The sequence below is a fragment of the Lolium rigidum genome, chromosome 2, assembly GCF_022539505.1.
Source record: "Lolium rigidum isolate FL_2022 chromosome 2, APGP_CSIRO_Lrig_0.1, whole genome shotgun sequence".
NCBI lineage: Eukaryota > Viridiplantae > Streptophyta > Magnoliopsida > Poales > Poaceae > Lolium > Lolium rigidum.
The window spans coordinates 164,810,053-164,824,471 of NC_061509.1; the positions used below are offsets into that span (position 1 = coordinate 164,810,053).

The following is a 14,419-nucleotide window of genomic DNA, read 5'->3' on the forward strand; positions in this document are numbered from 1 at the left end:
TATATATATATAGGGAAACTCTATTAGATACCCTGGGAGCAGAATAATATTCTGCACTCGGGTCGTTATAATAAGCCGGACCAGGCATCGTCCACCGAACCTGTTAGCCGAACCCAACTAGTCTGGTCCATCAGGGTTAACATAATTTTAATTTTCTTTTTACATCGACGGTTCTCTCCTCTTTTTGGTCATGGAGTCTGTGGTTACGAGCTAGCCCACCATCTTCCCACTCGTGTGCGTGCAGTTCTGAAATTTCGACCGCTAGAGGCGTGGTGCCGGCGGCGAGCGCTGCAGCTGGAATTGCGGCAGTCGGCAAGGGCTACAACTGGGGATTAGGTCGGGCGGCGAGCGGCTGCGCGGTGAGCGGATGTCCGTCCGGCGGCGAGCAGGTGGGCGGTTGGCGGAGCAATCGTGTCCTGGGCAGTGTCGTGGTCGGCGTAAGGAATTGGGGCGCCGTGGTCGGGCGGCCGCATCGGCAGCAATGGCGGCGTGGCGTGCTTTATTTCTACCGGAGGGGATTGGACGAGGGGCCGGCGGGTGACGGCAACTGGTGACTACGGCGGCCACAGACTCAGATTCGACGCGTATTGCTTCATCTCCTTGCTTGGTAACTATTGCTCGTTTCAATCTTCTTGCACGAATTTTATTATGGCCTCCGTTAGATTTGATAATGTGAGCCTTTGTCCTACTCAGCCAAGGATGGTAAAGAATTTCATGGCGGTGATGATCTGGTCCGTGAGGTACAAGATTTGATGTCAGGGACGAATCAAAAATAGCTTCTCTCTCCCAATCAGACCTAGCGTTACCTCGAGTCCAGCTACCAATCCTAATCTGTCTTGAGCTACAAATTATGTTGTCTATAATGTCTCCGCAGGTTCAGCGCTACTTTTTTATATGTTCTGGTCCATCAAATCTTCATTATTATTAGATTAAGCATTATCAGATCTAGATAGGTTTTAGATTATCTCGGTCATACTGAAAGGATTACGCAATAAAACGTTCGCTATATGATAATTTGGTTCATGTGCAATTGTGCTGATTTTGGGAGTTATAATAGCTTGAAGAGATAAGCTTAGCTTAGAAGAGACGTAAGACACATTCTAGCCAGTATTTGAAACGGGAATTATTTCTGGATGTATGTGCGGAATCACGACAGATTATAACGGAGTTTATGCATTTTCCCAGCTGTGTTGACCTTCAAAGATGAGTTGTGGCCATATAACTTATTTCATCATTAAACATAGTATGAGGTAACTGGTATTGCTTTTATGGTTCAGCTCCACTTTGACTCTTAGCTATTCTAGTTTTTTTTGTTGGCCCAAAAAATCCCCCCATGTAATGGTGAGCTTTAGTTACTGAAGCTGCAGAGAACCACCGTCCATGGCTTTGATCTGTATGATGTAAAGGCAATTGAAGTTTCCATAGCCAAGACCTACAGCAAACTACATGAGCACAACTTCATACTAGAAGCTTCATTTTCTTGACGGGGCATGATATGGAGGTGAGAGATCTTCAGAAAACGAATTTACTTATTTTGTTATTTACCAACCAACACCCCTAGTACATTGTGCTAATTCATTCTCCTTATTAGTGCATAAACGATGAGCCCCAAATTTCGCTCATTACTCTGGGATGCATCTATATTCTGTATAATTCTTTGAATATTCTTTTCCTAAACACTTGATGGTAGATTGTATGCTTGATTTGTTACTTTACATCCATTCTTGCAAGTAATACATAAACTACTTAAATTTCCGATTATGTAACTGAAATTGTTAGCGTGCACTAGATGCTGCATTTGCTTGATTTACCATGGTTTGGATGTCGATATGTTTGAGAACAATATATATCTTTGTGTGTGCATCAATTTGCACAATATTTGGTTGAATACACTACCACTATAATTCTGGTCTTGATTTAAGTCATTTGTGATTCCACCTAAAGATAGGCGAGATCTGTATTTGGATTTGGATAAATCAAAACGGCATCCAGTTTTAATCTGTTGGACCTGGTATTTTTTAATGAATAGCGAATTCATCCAAATACTATTACTAGATATACTTCTTTAGCTCCATTCTGGTAAAGGGTATTCGCTGTGGGTCAAAAGGTTTGTACTGATATAGAAATCATAGTATGCTGACGTGCTTTTAGATGTCGTATGTGAACGAGCATATTGTTCATATTATTGCTTCTGTAAATAAACCGAACTTTCAATGCAGACATGTTTGCAACTCCACATTAGGGAGTTAAGATGCTTTTACGTTTCTTTTTTATTACTTGTTGCAGAATATTGGTACACAGTACAAGAGGACCACATCGAGCCATTTTTTGTTGTTTTATGCACTGAAAAGTTTGGTAAGCTATTTAAGTTTTGATGCCACATAATTCATATACATAAAAAATGGCGCATGTGGACAACTTTTATTTTGTGTCTTCACGAACGAAACTTCTAACTAGAAATTTCATTTGTTTGACGTGCCATGGTATGGAGGTGAGACAGCTTTAGTAAACAAACTTACTTGTCTTTATCAAGCAACATCGCTAGTATTTTCTGATATTTAATTATTCTTATTAGTGTCATAATGATGATCGCAAGCACACATGCTTATGTGCACCAAATTTGCTCATGACTCCGGGGTGCATCTATATTCTATACTCTTCAGGTGGACAATGCTTCTTTGTCTGAATTTTCTCTTCATTTAATACTTCATGGGTAGATTGTATGCTTGATTTGATATTCTATAGTCATTTTTCGCAAGTGATACATATACTATTTAGATTTTGAATTATGTAAACGGTATATTTGCCAATGGCAAAGAGATCGCAATACATAACTGCCATAACAAGTCAGGAAGGTAATTGATTCTTTTCTTTGATGATGATTGTTATGAACTCTTATTATTTCAACATATGAGTAGTGCTGCCCTGACTTATCTCTGGAATTAGCATTCATTGTCTGAATGGTAGAAAAAATGACTTGTTCGCCTTGTTTACCTTGTTAGTGCATGAATTGCATTGGAAAGCCCTTAATGTCGATGCTCGCTGTACTTCACACTTGTTTGTTTTCTTATATTGTTCATTTATGTCCATAATTTCATTTTGTATGCTAAGAATGATAATTCTATATCTACTCTTTTTTTGGACTATGTTTATTGTTATCCATATTGGGCTGCAGCTGTGATGATGATTAGTTGATGAATAGAAGATATGCAATAGCAGAAAAGTGACTGATTATGTGGTTTTTGTCATAATATGTGATGTTATGTGTTGCATAGTGTTGTGTTATTTCAAACTGTAAGAAAGCTGGTCATTTTAACTAGGATGCTCTCAAGCAGAAGAACTCTGTAAGCTGACACGATTATTTCAGTTCTTGCTTTTGTTTTTTCTCTTTTTAGGTTGTCTCTTGCTTTTATTTCAGTATAGGTACCTGTCTCACACTAGCTTCCACTAGTTGTAGATGATTGCACACATCTTTGATAGCATGCGTTGAGCACGGAAGATGGCGTGGTAAAAGCATTCTATGCTTTGTCAGAATTCGTTTCTTGCAGATTAATCTCTTGCCTATAAATCTACAATTTAAGAAATAAGCTAAGCAGGTCCATCTTCTTGCAGATTGATTAAAAAGCTGCACTCTCGAGCTAGTGAAGCATCTTTGAGCAGTCTTATATTGTTTTAACAAGATGCTCCTGAGTCCTGACAAATGTATGGAAGTACTGCATAGTATTTTTCCAAATGGAAGGCAAGCAGAACAGTTTCGAAGACGATGGCATTTGATTAATGCTTCTCAGTTGGGTTTCAGGTGTTTAGCATGCTGAAACCCAAATTTTACCAACTTGTATATGACTGGTTTTATTCTTTTTTTTTATACTCTGTAATTCATATCATTGCCAGTCTACGGCTTACGAAATTCCAGAGCTGTTTAAGGAACCTAATTGTAAGTCATTGCTATGTACTCCCTCCGTGCCATGCCAAAATATAGTGTGCAATCTTTCCTAACTTTGACTAAGATTATTGAGGAAAATGTGTATATGTACAATACCCTATATATACCATATTGAAGTATACTTCACGCTGAATCTAACGGTATTGATTTGATATTCGAGATGTCTGTAATGTTTATAAAAATTTGGTCAAAGTTTGCATTGTTTGACTTCGAAAAAATCTTATAGGCACTACATTCTGGCATAGAGGGAGTAATACATTATTTCTGTACCCATTTGTCAGTCATGCATCTTTAAAACTGAGAGATTTGACTACGAGGGCATGTTGATTTTCTTTATGCTTATGATTTTATTGGTACAATGTTTATAATTCTTACGTCCAGTCATTTTCTGGCCAGCTTGGAGCTCCTTTTCCTTCGTGACAATTTGCCCAAGTGGAATTTTTTTCAGTGTCTTACGATTAGAATTGTGGTGCATCTAGAAATGCATTAAGTTTAGATCAAGTTTTCTTGTGGTACTTGGCAGAATGAGTCTTGGGGCTGTACGTGTTCACTGTCGAAAGAAAAAAACGTGGGGCTGGACGTGTGCCGTGTGGCACTGTGGCCACTTTTCTTCTTACCCCAGATGCATGCTTTTTTCTACGGCGGTGGTTAAAGGACCTGGGTCATGAGATGATGGGCTGGCCCTCGATCGTGGGACGACGTAAGCTGCCCAAGCATATTACTTCGCATTCCACGTTTCTTACGTCGCTTACTACCTGGCGGGAGCGCGCGGGATGGTTCGGTGTGGTGCGGCTCGGGCGCAGTCTGGCGGGGTGCAGAATAATATTATCGTTCATATAAAAACACTTTTGTATATACTCCCATACTTGTGCATGTATACCGTAGGTAACAAACTGTTGGACAAATAGCAGTTTTATAGTCCACCGCAATGCCAACCACAACCTAATAGAAGAAATAAGGTCTGAAAGATCACATCCTAATATTCTAAAAGGAAGATTAAAGTGCTCACCGGACGGAAAAAGCAGTCACTTGACGCTTCCCTTGGAAGTCTTTCATACCACCAATCACAATAACATAGTCACCATCCCTTGTAAAGAAAAAACAAGGCAACGCTCTCAAGTTTGTTGTATATAAAACTGATTTGCCAGCAAATGATAATTACTAGCTCTTTAGTCCTTACTTGACTAACTTCATTTCTTCAGTGTCAAACGTCTCATTGTCCCTGGGAAATAAATAAATATATGAGTGATGGTACAAAATTTGGTAGACCAACAAACGCAACAAATGAATCTCACCAGCGTTTCATTTCTATCCTGCCTGTACCATCATCAAGAACAAACGTTACATCTGTGACCTGCTGCTTCTTATTCAACATGCGTCCTACAAGCCTAACCTGCAATTCAGGGCAATTAAAACAATTACTAGATAAAAAAGGATCTGATCTTTGTCGATCTCACTAAGAAGCCAAGTGCTAAAAAAATAATCATTTGCAACCACACAAAAATAGTCAAAGGCCAACTGCAGTTGAGCCAGCTGCCCGTTTCACAAAGCCTCAAGGTTTAGGAATACTTTTACAGAAGTACATAACTGCACAATTTTTGCACTTGTACTGCAGCCAGCCCCAACCTGATTGAATGGCTGAGTCAGGAGTATTTGCAAGCAATTAGGGCCCATGTGTATGTTAACCGGGATGCCATAGTGGGTCCTTACACCAGCTATGTAACTAGGAAATACTCCATCCATTCCGAAATAATTGTCATAGTTTTTTCTAAATACCGATGTATCTACACACTAAAATCCATCTAGATACATCCGTATCTACACAAAGCTGCGACACTTATTTTGGAACGGAAGTAGTATGTGCACAACAGACGACTTCAATGTGGGCAGGAATAGGATATACTACGCACACTAACCAAGGTACTGTTCATTTCCCCATTGTGTAGTCAAACCAAATACACTTGGCACGTGTTATATGTTCAAAATGTTAATCCAATTTCCTACAACTATAAGAAGTGACCACTTTCCTCTCTAGTAGTACTGTAGTACGTAGTAATAATTTTAGGAAGGCTACTAATAAGAAGGTGTATACTTCAGTCCAATTAAATCGGCTCAACCGACTCCAATGCAAAACTTCCACCTTTCACAGCAAGCACGAAACAATTCAAATCACTTCTCGAAAGAAACGAGTTCTATAACACAGCACCGCGACAAGAGGCAAGATCTGTACCGTTGATACCTCTGTGCCATTGACAGCGAAACCGTCATTGGTCTGGGACGCGTCCATGATCTGCTTCACGGTGAGCGGGAGCAGTGCCTGCGAGCCGCGAGTCTGGGCACACGCACCAATTAGATTTGGTGTCGAAACTAGGGGATTAGGTCGGATTAGGGGAGATAACAATACCCTCGTAATGGCGCTGCCACGCTCCGGGGTGTTGGTGGTCTGCTGGGGCATAAACCTGTGGCCGTCGAATTGGTTGTTGGCGTTCGCCGTGCCGCCATTCCCGTCGTACTGGCTGCTTCCGCCGAACATTGTGAGGTCCGGTGGGTAAAACCCTAGTCCTGCGCGGAAGGAGGGGATGGGCGGGAGAGGACGTAGGGGGCGGTTCTTTGTATCGTGGAGGACCTGTTATGAATATTTGGGTATCTCCTGTTTCGAAGATTGCAACGGGTGCTAGCAACCCTATCCCGGCCCCACTTTCTCCCTCTTTTTTTTTTTGAGGGACCACATTCTCCCTCTTGATTTGAACCAATTATGATATCCCATGCTGACCAGAGCCTATTTTGGGGCTCTCGGGCGCGTTAACTTGGGAGGCATGGTTGGAAAGAAAAGGTACAAAAATTACGTTGTGGATTTCGTTTGGTTGCCTGTGTGAAATTTTGGAAGGCCCATGAGAGATAGTATACGCGGTTATTTGGTGAGCTACGTAAACATGCTTAGCTCAATGTTGCTCACCCTGTAGCATCGAGGCGCTATGGTAACCTCTTCTCATAAGTGGTGAGGTTACCATAGCAATAGGAAGAACAACAAAAACACGAAGAACAATAAGAACAACAAAGATCAACAATACCATATCATAGTACCAAATTATTTTAGTATTACTAGATAGTAACATAATGCAAGGGTACCTAAGCCTGTTCCTACGACCAACCAATGCATGACAGCTAGATCAACGATGATTATTTAGCAACAAGCAGGACAGCGTTGATCACTAGTCATCCTTGTCAAGGCTCTTCGTGCATTCAGGTTGATGCCATCAACCTCACAACATGAGTAGCCGAAGACCACCAACTTGTACTCCCTTACGCTGAGCTTCTTGAAAAATAGCAAGTAGTCAATCTTCAGGTTGTGGAGCGATGGCGAAAAAATCTGCCCATCCACCTTTTAGGATGGCATTGTCAGTGACCTCCTTGATGTCCCTCTCCCACTGGCACCTTGTGGTGGTCTTCATGGTCATTTTCCTCGACGTCGGGCCCAAGTAAGGCCTGAAGCCAAGTGTGGGAGCGAGCACCCTAATCCTAAGAGCCATCAAAACCTTAAAGAAGTGTGTTGATGACACATCGTCATGGAAGTGGCCAACAGTGGGTGGTCGTACCCTTTGTATCTTGGTGGAGCCCTCTTCACTGGGAACCATACCTGGCCATGGGCAGCCCGGCCCGAGCGGCCCGGCCCGACCCGGCCCGAAAAACTCGGGCCTGGGCCGAGAATTGTTGGCCCGACACACGGGCCGGGCCGGGCCTGGGCTGCCCGAAAACTGAGTTTAACACTACGGCCCGGCCCGCGGCCCGACGGCCCGGCGGGCTTGGTGGGTTTTTGGCCGGGCCGGGCTTGGGCCGATTTTTTTTGCGTCGGGCCTACCTCGGGCCGGCCCGAGGCCCGGCCCGGCCCGACACATGCCCAGGTATACTGGGAACCTTCACGGGCACTCCCAGGCTCAACATTTACAGAAAAAAAATGAGACGCCAATATGTGGCCAGATTATAATCATTTGCTCATCATAACAGTTAAAAATGAACAAGCACATTGTGTGCCTCATATAGTCAGCGAGATGAATGTGTATCTACCAAGTATGTTGTACAATCATTGTTGTTGGATAGAACACATGGCAGATACATATCATCTGGTCGACATTGTAATCATCGGCATCATAAACCTCACAAACCAATTGTAACATACTTGAAGCCTCATATAAATCACCTAGCGGCATGAATGATCATTTCCGACCAAATGCTATGCACAATCATGAGTAATTATACAATGCTCAAGTCAGAAAAGATCATTCAGCCACCAATATGTGGCCGCCATATTATAATCATTGGCTCATCATAATAATTAAAAAATAGTTAGGGCCTCATACGATCATTTGACACATAAATCTCATAGACGGGATCAGTGAACCTATTAATGTACATGGTTCACTAACTCCATCCCTAAAGGCCCCATATATAAACAGAGCATTCTCATGGATGGTGTAAGCGAATCAAGAGAAATGCACACACTTTTCTATGCACATAACTCTAATTTTGATTACATCATCCTTTGAATACCTGATTAGTCATTGTCCTTAGAATAATATATTTTTTGGCCTCATATAGTATGAAGGTGCATGGAGCCCACTAATCAAGGATAAATGCACAACACATGTTTGTACACATACGTTGATTCAGTGGTTTCACACGCCTACAACTGTTGACTAATCATTGGCCTGATATATGGATTAACACAATAAATAAAATGTATGTGTCATAAGTGTAGCATATATATCAATTACCATAACAACAAGCGGTCTACGAGATAATTGAACATTTAGCAAATTCCATGCACAACCAATTTGGTACGCTGGTTGAGAACATATGTTAAATGTTCATTACCCCCATTGGTCTACGCATTGTCATAGATCTAATCATAAGCATCAAAGACAATCGAACTATAAGGTCATGGTGAATCAACAAAGCTTTTCACAAATCAGATAAAACACTAGGAAGAAGAACGGTATGCATGTAAGAAATCGAATAACACCCGGAACAGAAATCCGATGGAACCCTAACCCTAGCAGATCAACTATGCATGTCATCTGCTACGCGTCTACACACCATATATGATCATATCTACGGTAAACAAGAGGCAGTGAAGGATTTTGGATTACTTACCGTCATTGCCGAGCCGAAGGTCAAAGTCAAGGCGGTGAAGGTGTTCTTGCTCGGAGATAACGATAGGCGGTTGAAGTCGAAGTAGCGGAGAAGGTGGAAAAGCAAAGATGGCAGACAAACTCCACCATCAGTCTACGCGTTGCTACCGGCAGATGAACCGCCAACGAGTTTGGGGGATGGCAGAGAGAGAGGAGGAGGAGGAGGAGGAGGAAGTGGACGGTGAGTGAAATTTATGGCGCTTGTTAGAACCGACATCGGCATCTAGCGCTCCTAAACCACACATGTAAGGGAAGGCTCACTCTACACGGGCCTGCATCTGGAAAAACAGCCAATTCGAGAGTGCTTTGACATGTGAGCTGGTCACGACATGGAAGGAGCCCAGGAATCCAATCCATCCAGTTTTTGGTTTCCGAGGGCCTCTTTAAAGGACGTGTTACCAATCATGCACTAGGGACCCTCGTGAAGCAGGGCTTTGTCATGATAAGGCGGCCGGAAATACAAAGATGAAGAAGACCCAATTCAATTAGATGGACCATCCAAACACAAATTTAGAATTGGCTACTCTCGATTCCATATACGTATCTTGCACAACTAAACAAAATTGGTATTAGAGCCCATTTTAATTGGCATGGTAGAATGTACTGTAATGAACTTTAACTAGTACGCGATTTTGGATGGCTACTGTGACATGAACTTGACATGGCTGAATAGAGTTTGTATGGATTGATTGTGAATGTGTGCACCTGTAGATGTTTTTTGCTGAAAAAATACGAACAAAATGCTACTAGTAACAATATGGTACAAAGTGCAATACACTCAAACGCACATATGGGATATAAGCTCACCATTCCTATGAAAAAGCTGAGCTGACCCAATTCAACTCATTCCATCACAAACATAGAATTGGAACCAACTCATTCCACCTAGTTGGTAAAAATAAACACAAGAATGGAACCAACACATTCCAGTTGAACGGAACCATGACATTACATTTTACCTGGGCGAAATGCAGACCCTAAGATCTTAATTGCAGGTCTCAGTGTCTCACATGCATATATGTGCTGGAGGCATTGAAGTAACCCACTCAAGTCCATAACATTGAATACTTGATATGCAACTTAACCTAGCTGTTAAGTTGATCTTGTCTCGACTGTCTGCAGGACCATCAAGGCACTACGCAAAGAAAGTGCCTATATTATCTTAATAGCTCAGCAGGGATCCTAACATATTCAACCATTCAGTGCAGACTTGAAGTGGTTGTCATCGATAGTTGGATAAAGGTTGCCAATATCAGCAAGATGTTGAACAGTCGACCTGTGAAAGAAACAGGATTATGAAAAAAGAATGTCAAATGCAATTCAGAGGAAGAGATGAGAACGGGTGATACCTGGCCACTGCATCTGATAGTTTAAGACGGCTAGCAACCTCATCAACACTTACTCCATGCTCCATGTTTCTGTAGGAACACAATTCACTTATTATTAGTTCATTACCCATTCTATAAACAAGAGGAAAGCTGACAATATTAAGGCAAATAAAGTACAAAAACTTATGTATGTAACTACCATGATCATGGGAGGGAGGGGGCAGAGGGACCAGTACTACAAATTACAGGAAAAAGACACTAACATTAAGCATAACATGATACTGCAACTTTCTTCCACCAAAGACATGCATACTCAGGAGCATTTATGTATGCATTAATGTTAATAAAAAATCCAAAGCACTTAATAACACAATGTGAACATCATTCATAGTAACTTACCCAAGTACTGGGTCATGAAACACACTCATGACCAAATCAGTTAACTCTTTTCCAGCAGTATTTCCAGATGCAGACTGAACAATGAAGAGCAAAAACATTAGATAATAATTTGAGAGATCTAGTAAAATGATGATATAGTACCCAAAACCACCTGATTATTAGGAAGTGGAGCTTGGTTCCATGTTGATGTACTAGCATTTGCTTGGGGCTGAGACGCCAACCTCTACCAATATAAAAAATCCAAATAAATAAAAGCATCATAAATATTATTCAGTTTGTAAAAACTAAAATCCTAGAAATGGCATGATAGTACCTTAGCCTTGGCAAGATCCAGATGCACATAAATGCAGTACAGAAAGTGATGTGTTATATCATTGTAGTTGGTTACAAGCCTGACAAGAAATAGTAAGACTAATATAAGAAAAATGTAGCCACATATATCAAATGGGCACAAAATATTCTCATAGTCCAGGTTAGCAACCTTTATCACCCCAAAAAATCTTGCTATTGCTTTTAAACACATCATATAACAAAATACTTTCAATCTAATATATCAATGCATTTGCATGAGAAAGAATCAAACATTAGATTAATCTTTACAACATCTTATATCGATACATTGGTTGCTTGTACAGTAATCACATGCTTGTGCATGCATACTGCAATATTTTATTATTCCCTATTCATAGCAGAGGGAAAAGCTGCATAAATACAAATCACTTTATGATTTATAAAGCAAGAGGACTGAAGTAGTCACATAGTTCAATAAAGACCAAATATTTATCCGGCAAACTTCGTTAAAATTCTAAGGCTCGGTTCGCGGTTGTTGAAGTGGACAGTTCTTTACTAATGTAATACATATTTGCTGTTTCTAAGGCAACCCAGAAAACATTATTTCTAAGTCAACCAAGTTGCTCTGGGACCTAGAGTTGCACAAAAACTCTTGTGAAACTTCATCTGTAGAAATGTGCATTGCACATCTCCAAACCTGAAGTTGCATATCAATTTAAGAAGTGTAACTATCCGATTTCCATTCGATAAAGGATCAATGATAGCAATAGGCAGGCTTCGATATAAGAATTTCTCAAGTTGACTTAGAAATAGACACTCCTTATTCTTAATCAGCAATGGAAAAAACAACGACAGCAGCAGGAAAAAGGTGGTTCCCAAACAGTAAAATAGGCCAAAACAGTTGGTCAAATGGTAGTTCCATAATCCACCTCAATGCCAACCACAGCCTAACAGACATAAAACAATTATGAAGTATCCTACAATGAAGATTAAAGTGCTCACCGCACGGAATAAGCAACCACGTGACGCTTCCCTTGGAAGCCTTTCAGACCACCATTGACAATAACATAGTCACCATCGCTTGAAAAAAGAACAGGTACAAAGATCTCAAGTTGGTTGCATACAAAACTGATCTTCCAGCAAATGAAAGTTAACTTTTAACGCTTACTTGACTAGCTTCATTTCCTCAGTGTCAGACGTCTCATTTTCCCTGGAAAATAAATAAAGGCCGTCATATATATGATTGATGGTCCAAAATTTTGTAGACAGGCCAAATAAATACATGAGACATCTCACCAGCGATTCACTTCTATCCTGCCTGTACCATCATCAAGAACAAACGTTACATCTGTGACCCGCTCGTTCTTATTCAGCATGCGTCCTACAAGCCTAACCTGCAATTCAGGGCAATTAAAACAACCAGAAGAAAGGAGCTGATCTTGGTAGGGAGCAAAGTACGCAAAGAAAACCCATTTGTAGCCACACACACACAAATAGCAAAAGACCAACTGCAGCTGAGGCCATCTAAAACACCACCCGTTTCACAAAACTTAAAGGCGTGTCAATACATAAGTACATAACAGCACAATTCGTGCATTTCTACTGCAGCCAGCCCCAACCTGTTTGAATGGTTGTGTCAGGAGTGTTTGTTAGCAATTAGGAACAATGTGTATGTTAACCGGGGTGCCACGTTGGCTCCTTACGCCAGTCATGTCGCAAGAAATTATGTGACAAGGGAAGGGAAGGCTGCATTGCCCTACCACTGTACCACATCCGTTCCATCAGACTAACGGCAACCAACGAACGGAACAACAGAATACCGCTGGCCAGCGCTTTCTATTTGTGATTGGCGATGGTGTGGTCACTGGTGTTTAGCAGGGCAGAGCCATGGCATGTAAAGGAGAGCCATTGGTGTAGGTCATTTAACCCCTATCATAGATGGTGGATGTGGGCAGTGAAAAGGATAGGAATTGCAAAACTTGGGCAAATGCGATATGCACACTAACCAAGCTAAGCTAGTGTTTATTTCCCCATTTCATAGCCAAACCAACACGCCTGGCCAGTGTCATATGTTCAAAATTTTAATCCAGTTGCCTACAGGTATGATAACAGATCCGTTTCCTCTTGGTGATACTTTTGGAGGAGACAGGTTTCAGTCCTCAGGAAGGCTTCGGTTCGGCTCTGCTAACTCGAATGCAAATCAGAACCTTGCGCATTTCACTGCAAACATACAAAATCGAATCGCTGCTCCAAAGAAACGTTTTTTTTTTTACAGTACAAGATTATTAGGCAGCGCGTGCAGTGGAGAGGCGATGCGATGCGAGATCCGTACCGTGGACACCTCCCAGCCATTGACGGCGAAGCTGGACTTGTCGTCGTTGGTCTGGGACGCGTCCATGAGCTGCTTGACGGTGAGCGGCATCAGCGTCTGCGAGCCGCGACCCTGAGCACACAACGACCCCAACGAAACGAAGGCGTAAGATTTGGGGGGCAAATCAGCGGGAGATTAACTAGGTCGGATTCGGATGGAGGGGTCGGGGGATGGTGGTACCTTGTTGAAGCCGCCGCCGCCGCCGCCGCCCTCCGGGGTGTTGGTGGTCTGCGAGGGCATGAACCCGCCGCCGCCGAAGAGGTTGTTGGCGCTCGCGGCGCCGCCGTTGCCGTCGTACTGCCCGCCGCCGCCTTCGTACTGGCCGCCTCCGCCGTACATCGCGTGGTGCGGTGGGTAAAACCCTAGTCTTGCCGAGGAAGGAGGAGGGGAGAGGTGAGGGCGGGAGCGGAGGCAGGCAGGGAGAAGGGGCCTTTGTATCGTGTGGGGGAAGACAAGACCGCGCCGCTCGTGTTACGAATTTTTTGGGCCGCCGCGTGCGTCCGTCGTCGTCGGTATGGGTGTGGCAGAGCGGCGCACGGCCCGACGATGGTTTGGCAGAGGCAGGGACGCCGTGGTAGAGGTGGTTGGATGCTTAGGAGGGCAGTGGCACCCTAGCCCATCAGAGTTCAAATCCTAGATTTGATACTTTCGTGGTCTCATAAAGGCGAAATATTTTTCAGTGGGAGGTGACGTTCCCGTCGACAGCGAGGCGCATGTGGTGACTTCGTCAATCTCAAGACCCGCCGGATCAGTTCTTCGATGCAGTACCTTGGAGGTGCTCATAGGAATAGGGTGTGCGTGCGTGCGTTCATAGGGGTGAGTGTGTGCGGCTGTGCGCGTATGTATGAGCGCATTTGATTGTAGTGTGTTTCGCAAAAAAAAAGGGTCGCCGTGGTAC

At 42.6% G+C, this 14,419-nt stretch overlaps 2 protein-coding genes across 2 annotated transcripts in view; both read right to left on the reverse strand.

Moving 5' to 3' along the window:
• LOC124692554 (replication protein A 32 kDa subunit B-like) overlaps positions 1-6,398 on the reverse strand; it is a 7,528-nt gene extending 1,130 nt beyond the window's left edge. The window contains exons 1-6 of the mRNA XM_047225947.1: positions 6,348-6,398; positions 6,174-6,275; positions 5,513-5,569; positions 5,239-5,336; positions 5,124-5,165; positions 4,953-5,030 (exon numbers count right to left, since the gene is read on the reverse strand). Coding sequence (XP_047081903.1) covers positions 4,953-5,030; positions 5,124-5,165; positions 5,239-5,336; positions 5,513-5,569; positions 6,174-6,275; positions 6,348-6,398 — 428 coding nt within the window. The remainder of the gene's footprint in view (positions 1-4,952; positions 5,031-5,123; positions 5,166-5,238; positions 5,337-5,512; positions 5,570-6,173; positions 6,276-6,347) is intronic.
• A 3,594-nt stretch (positions 6,399-9,992) lies between these two features.
• On the reverse strand, positions 9,993-13,860 carry LOC124692553 (replication protein A 32 kDa subunit B-like). The gene is made up of 10 exons (XM_047225946.1): positions 13,702-13,860; positions 13,483-13,593; positions 12,447-12,544; positions 12,319-12,360; positions 12,153-12,230; positions 11,173-11,251; positions 11,011-11,082; positions 10,860-10,933; positions 10,482-10,550; positions 9,993-10,408 (listed from the first exon to the last, which is right to left on the reverse strand). Exons 1-10 carry the CDS (start codon positions 13,858-13,860, stop codon positions 10,324-10,326), a joined length of 867 nt encoding a protein of 288 aa, XP_047081902.1. The 3' UTR covers positions 9,993-10,323.
• Between the last annotated feature and the right edge of the window lie 559 nt (positions 13,861-14,419).

Excerpts from the sequence above, each read along its gene's own strand:
- LOC124692553 (XM_047225946.1), bottom strand. The coding sequence starts at position 13,860 with ATGTACGGCGGAGGCGGCCAGTACGAAGGCGGCGGCGGGCAGTACGAC. Across the intron at positions 12,231-12,318 it reads GAGGAAATGAAGCTAGTCAA|CGATGGTGACTATGTTATTG; the intron begins GTAAGCGTTAAA and ends TCTTTTTTCAAG. Across the intron at positions 11,083-11,172 it reads TGGATCTTGCCAAGGCTAAG|AGGTTGGCGTCTCAGCCCCA; the intron begins GTACTATCATGC and ends TTATATTGGTAG.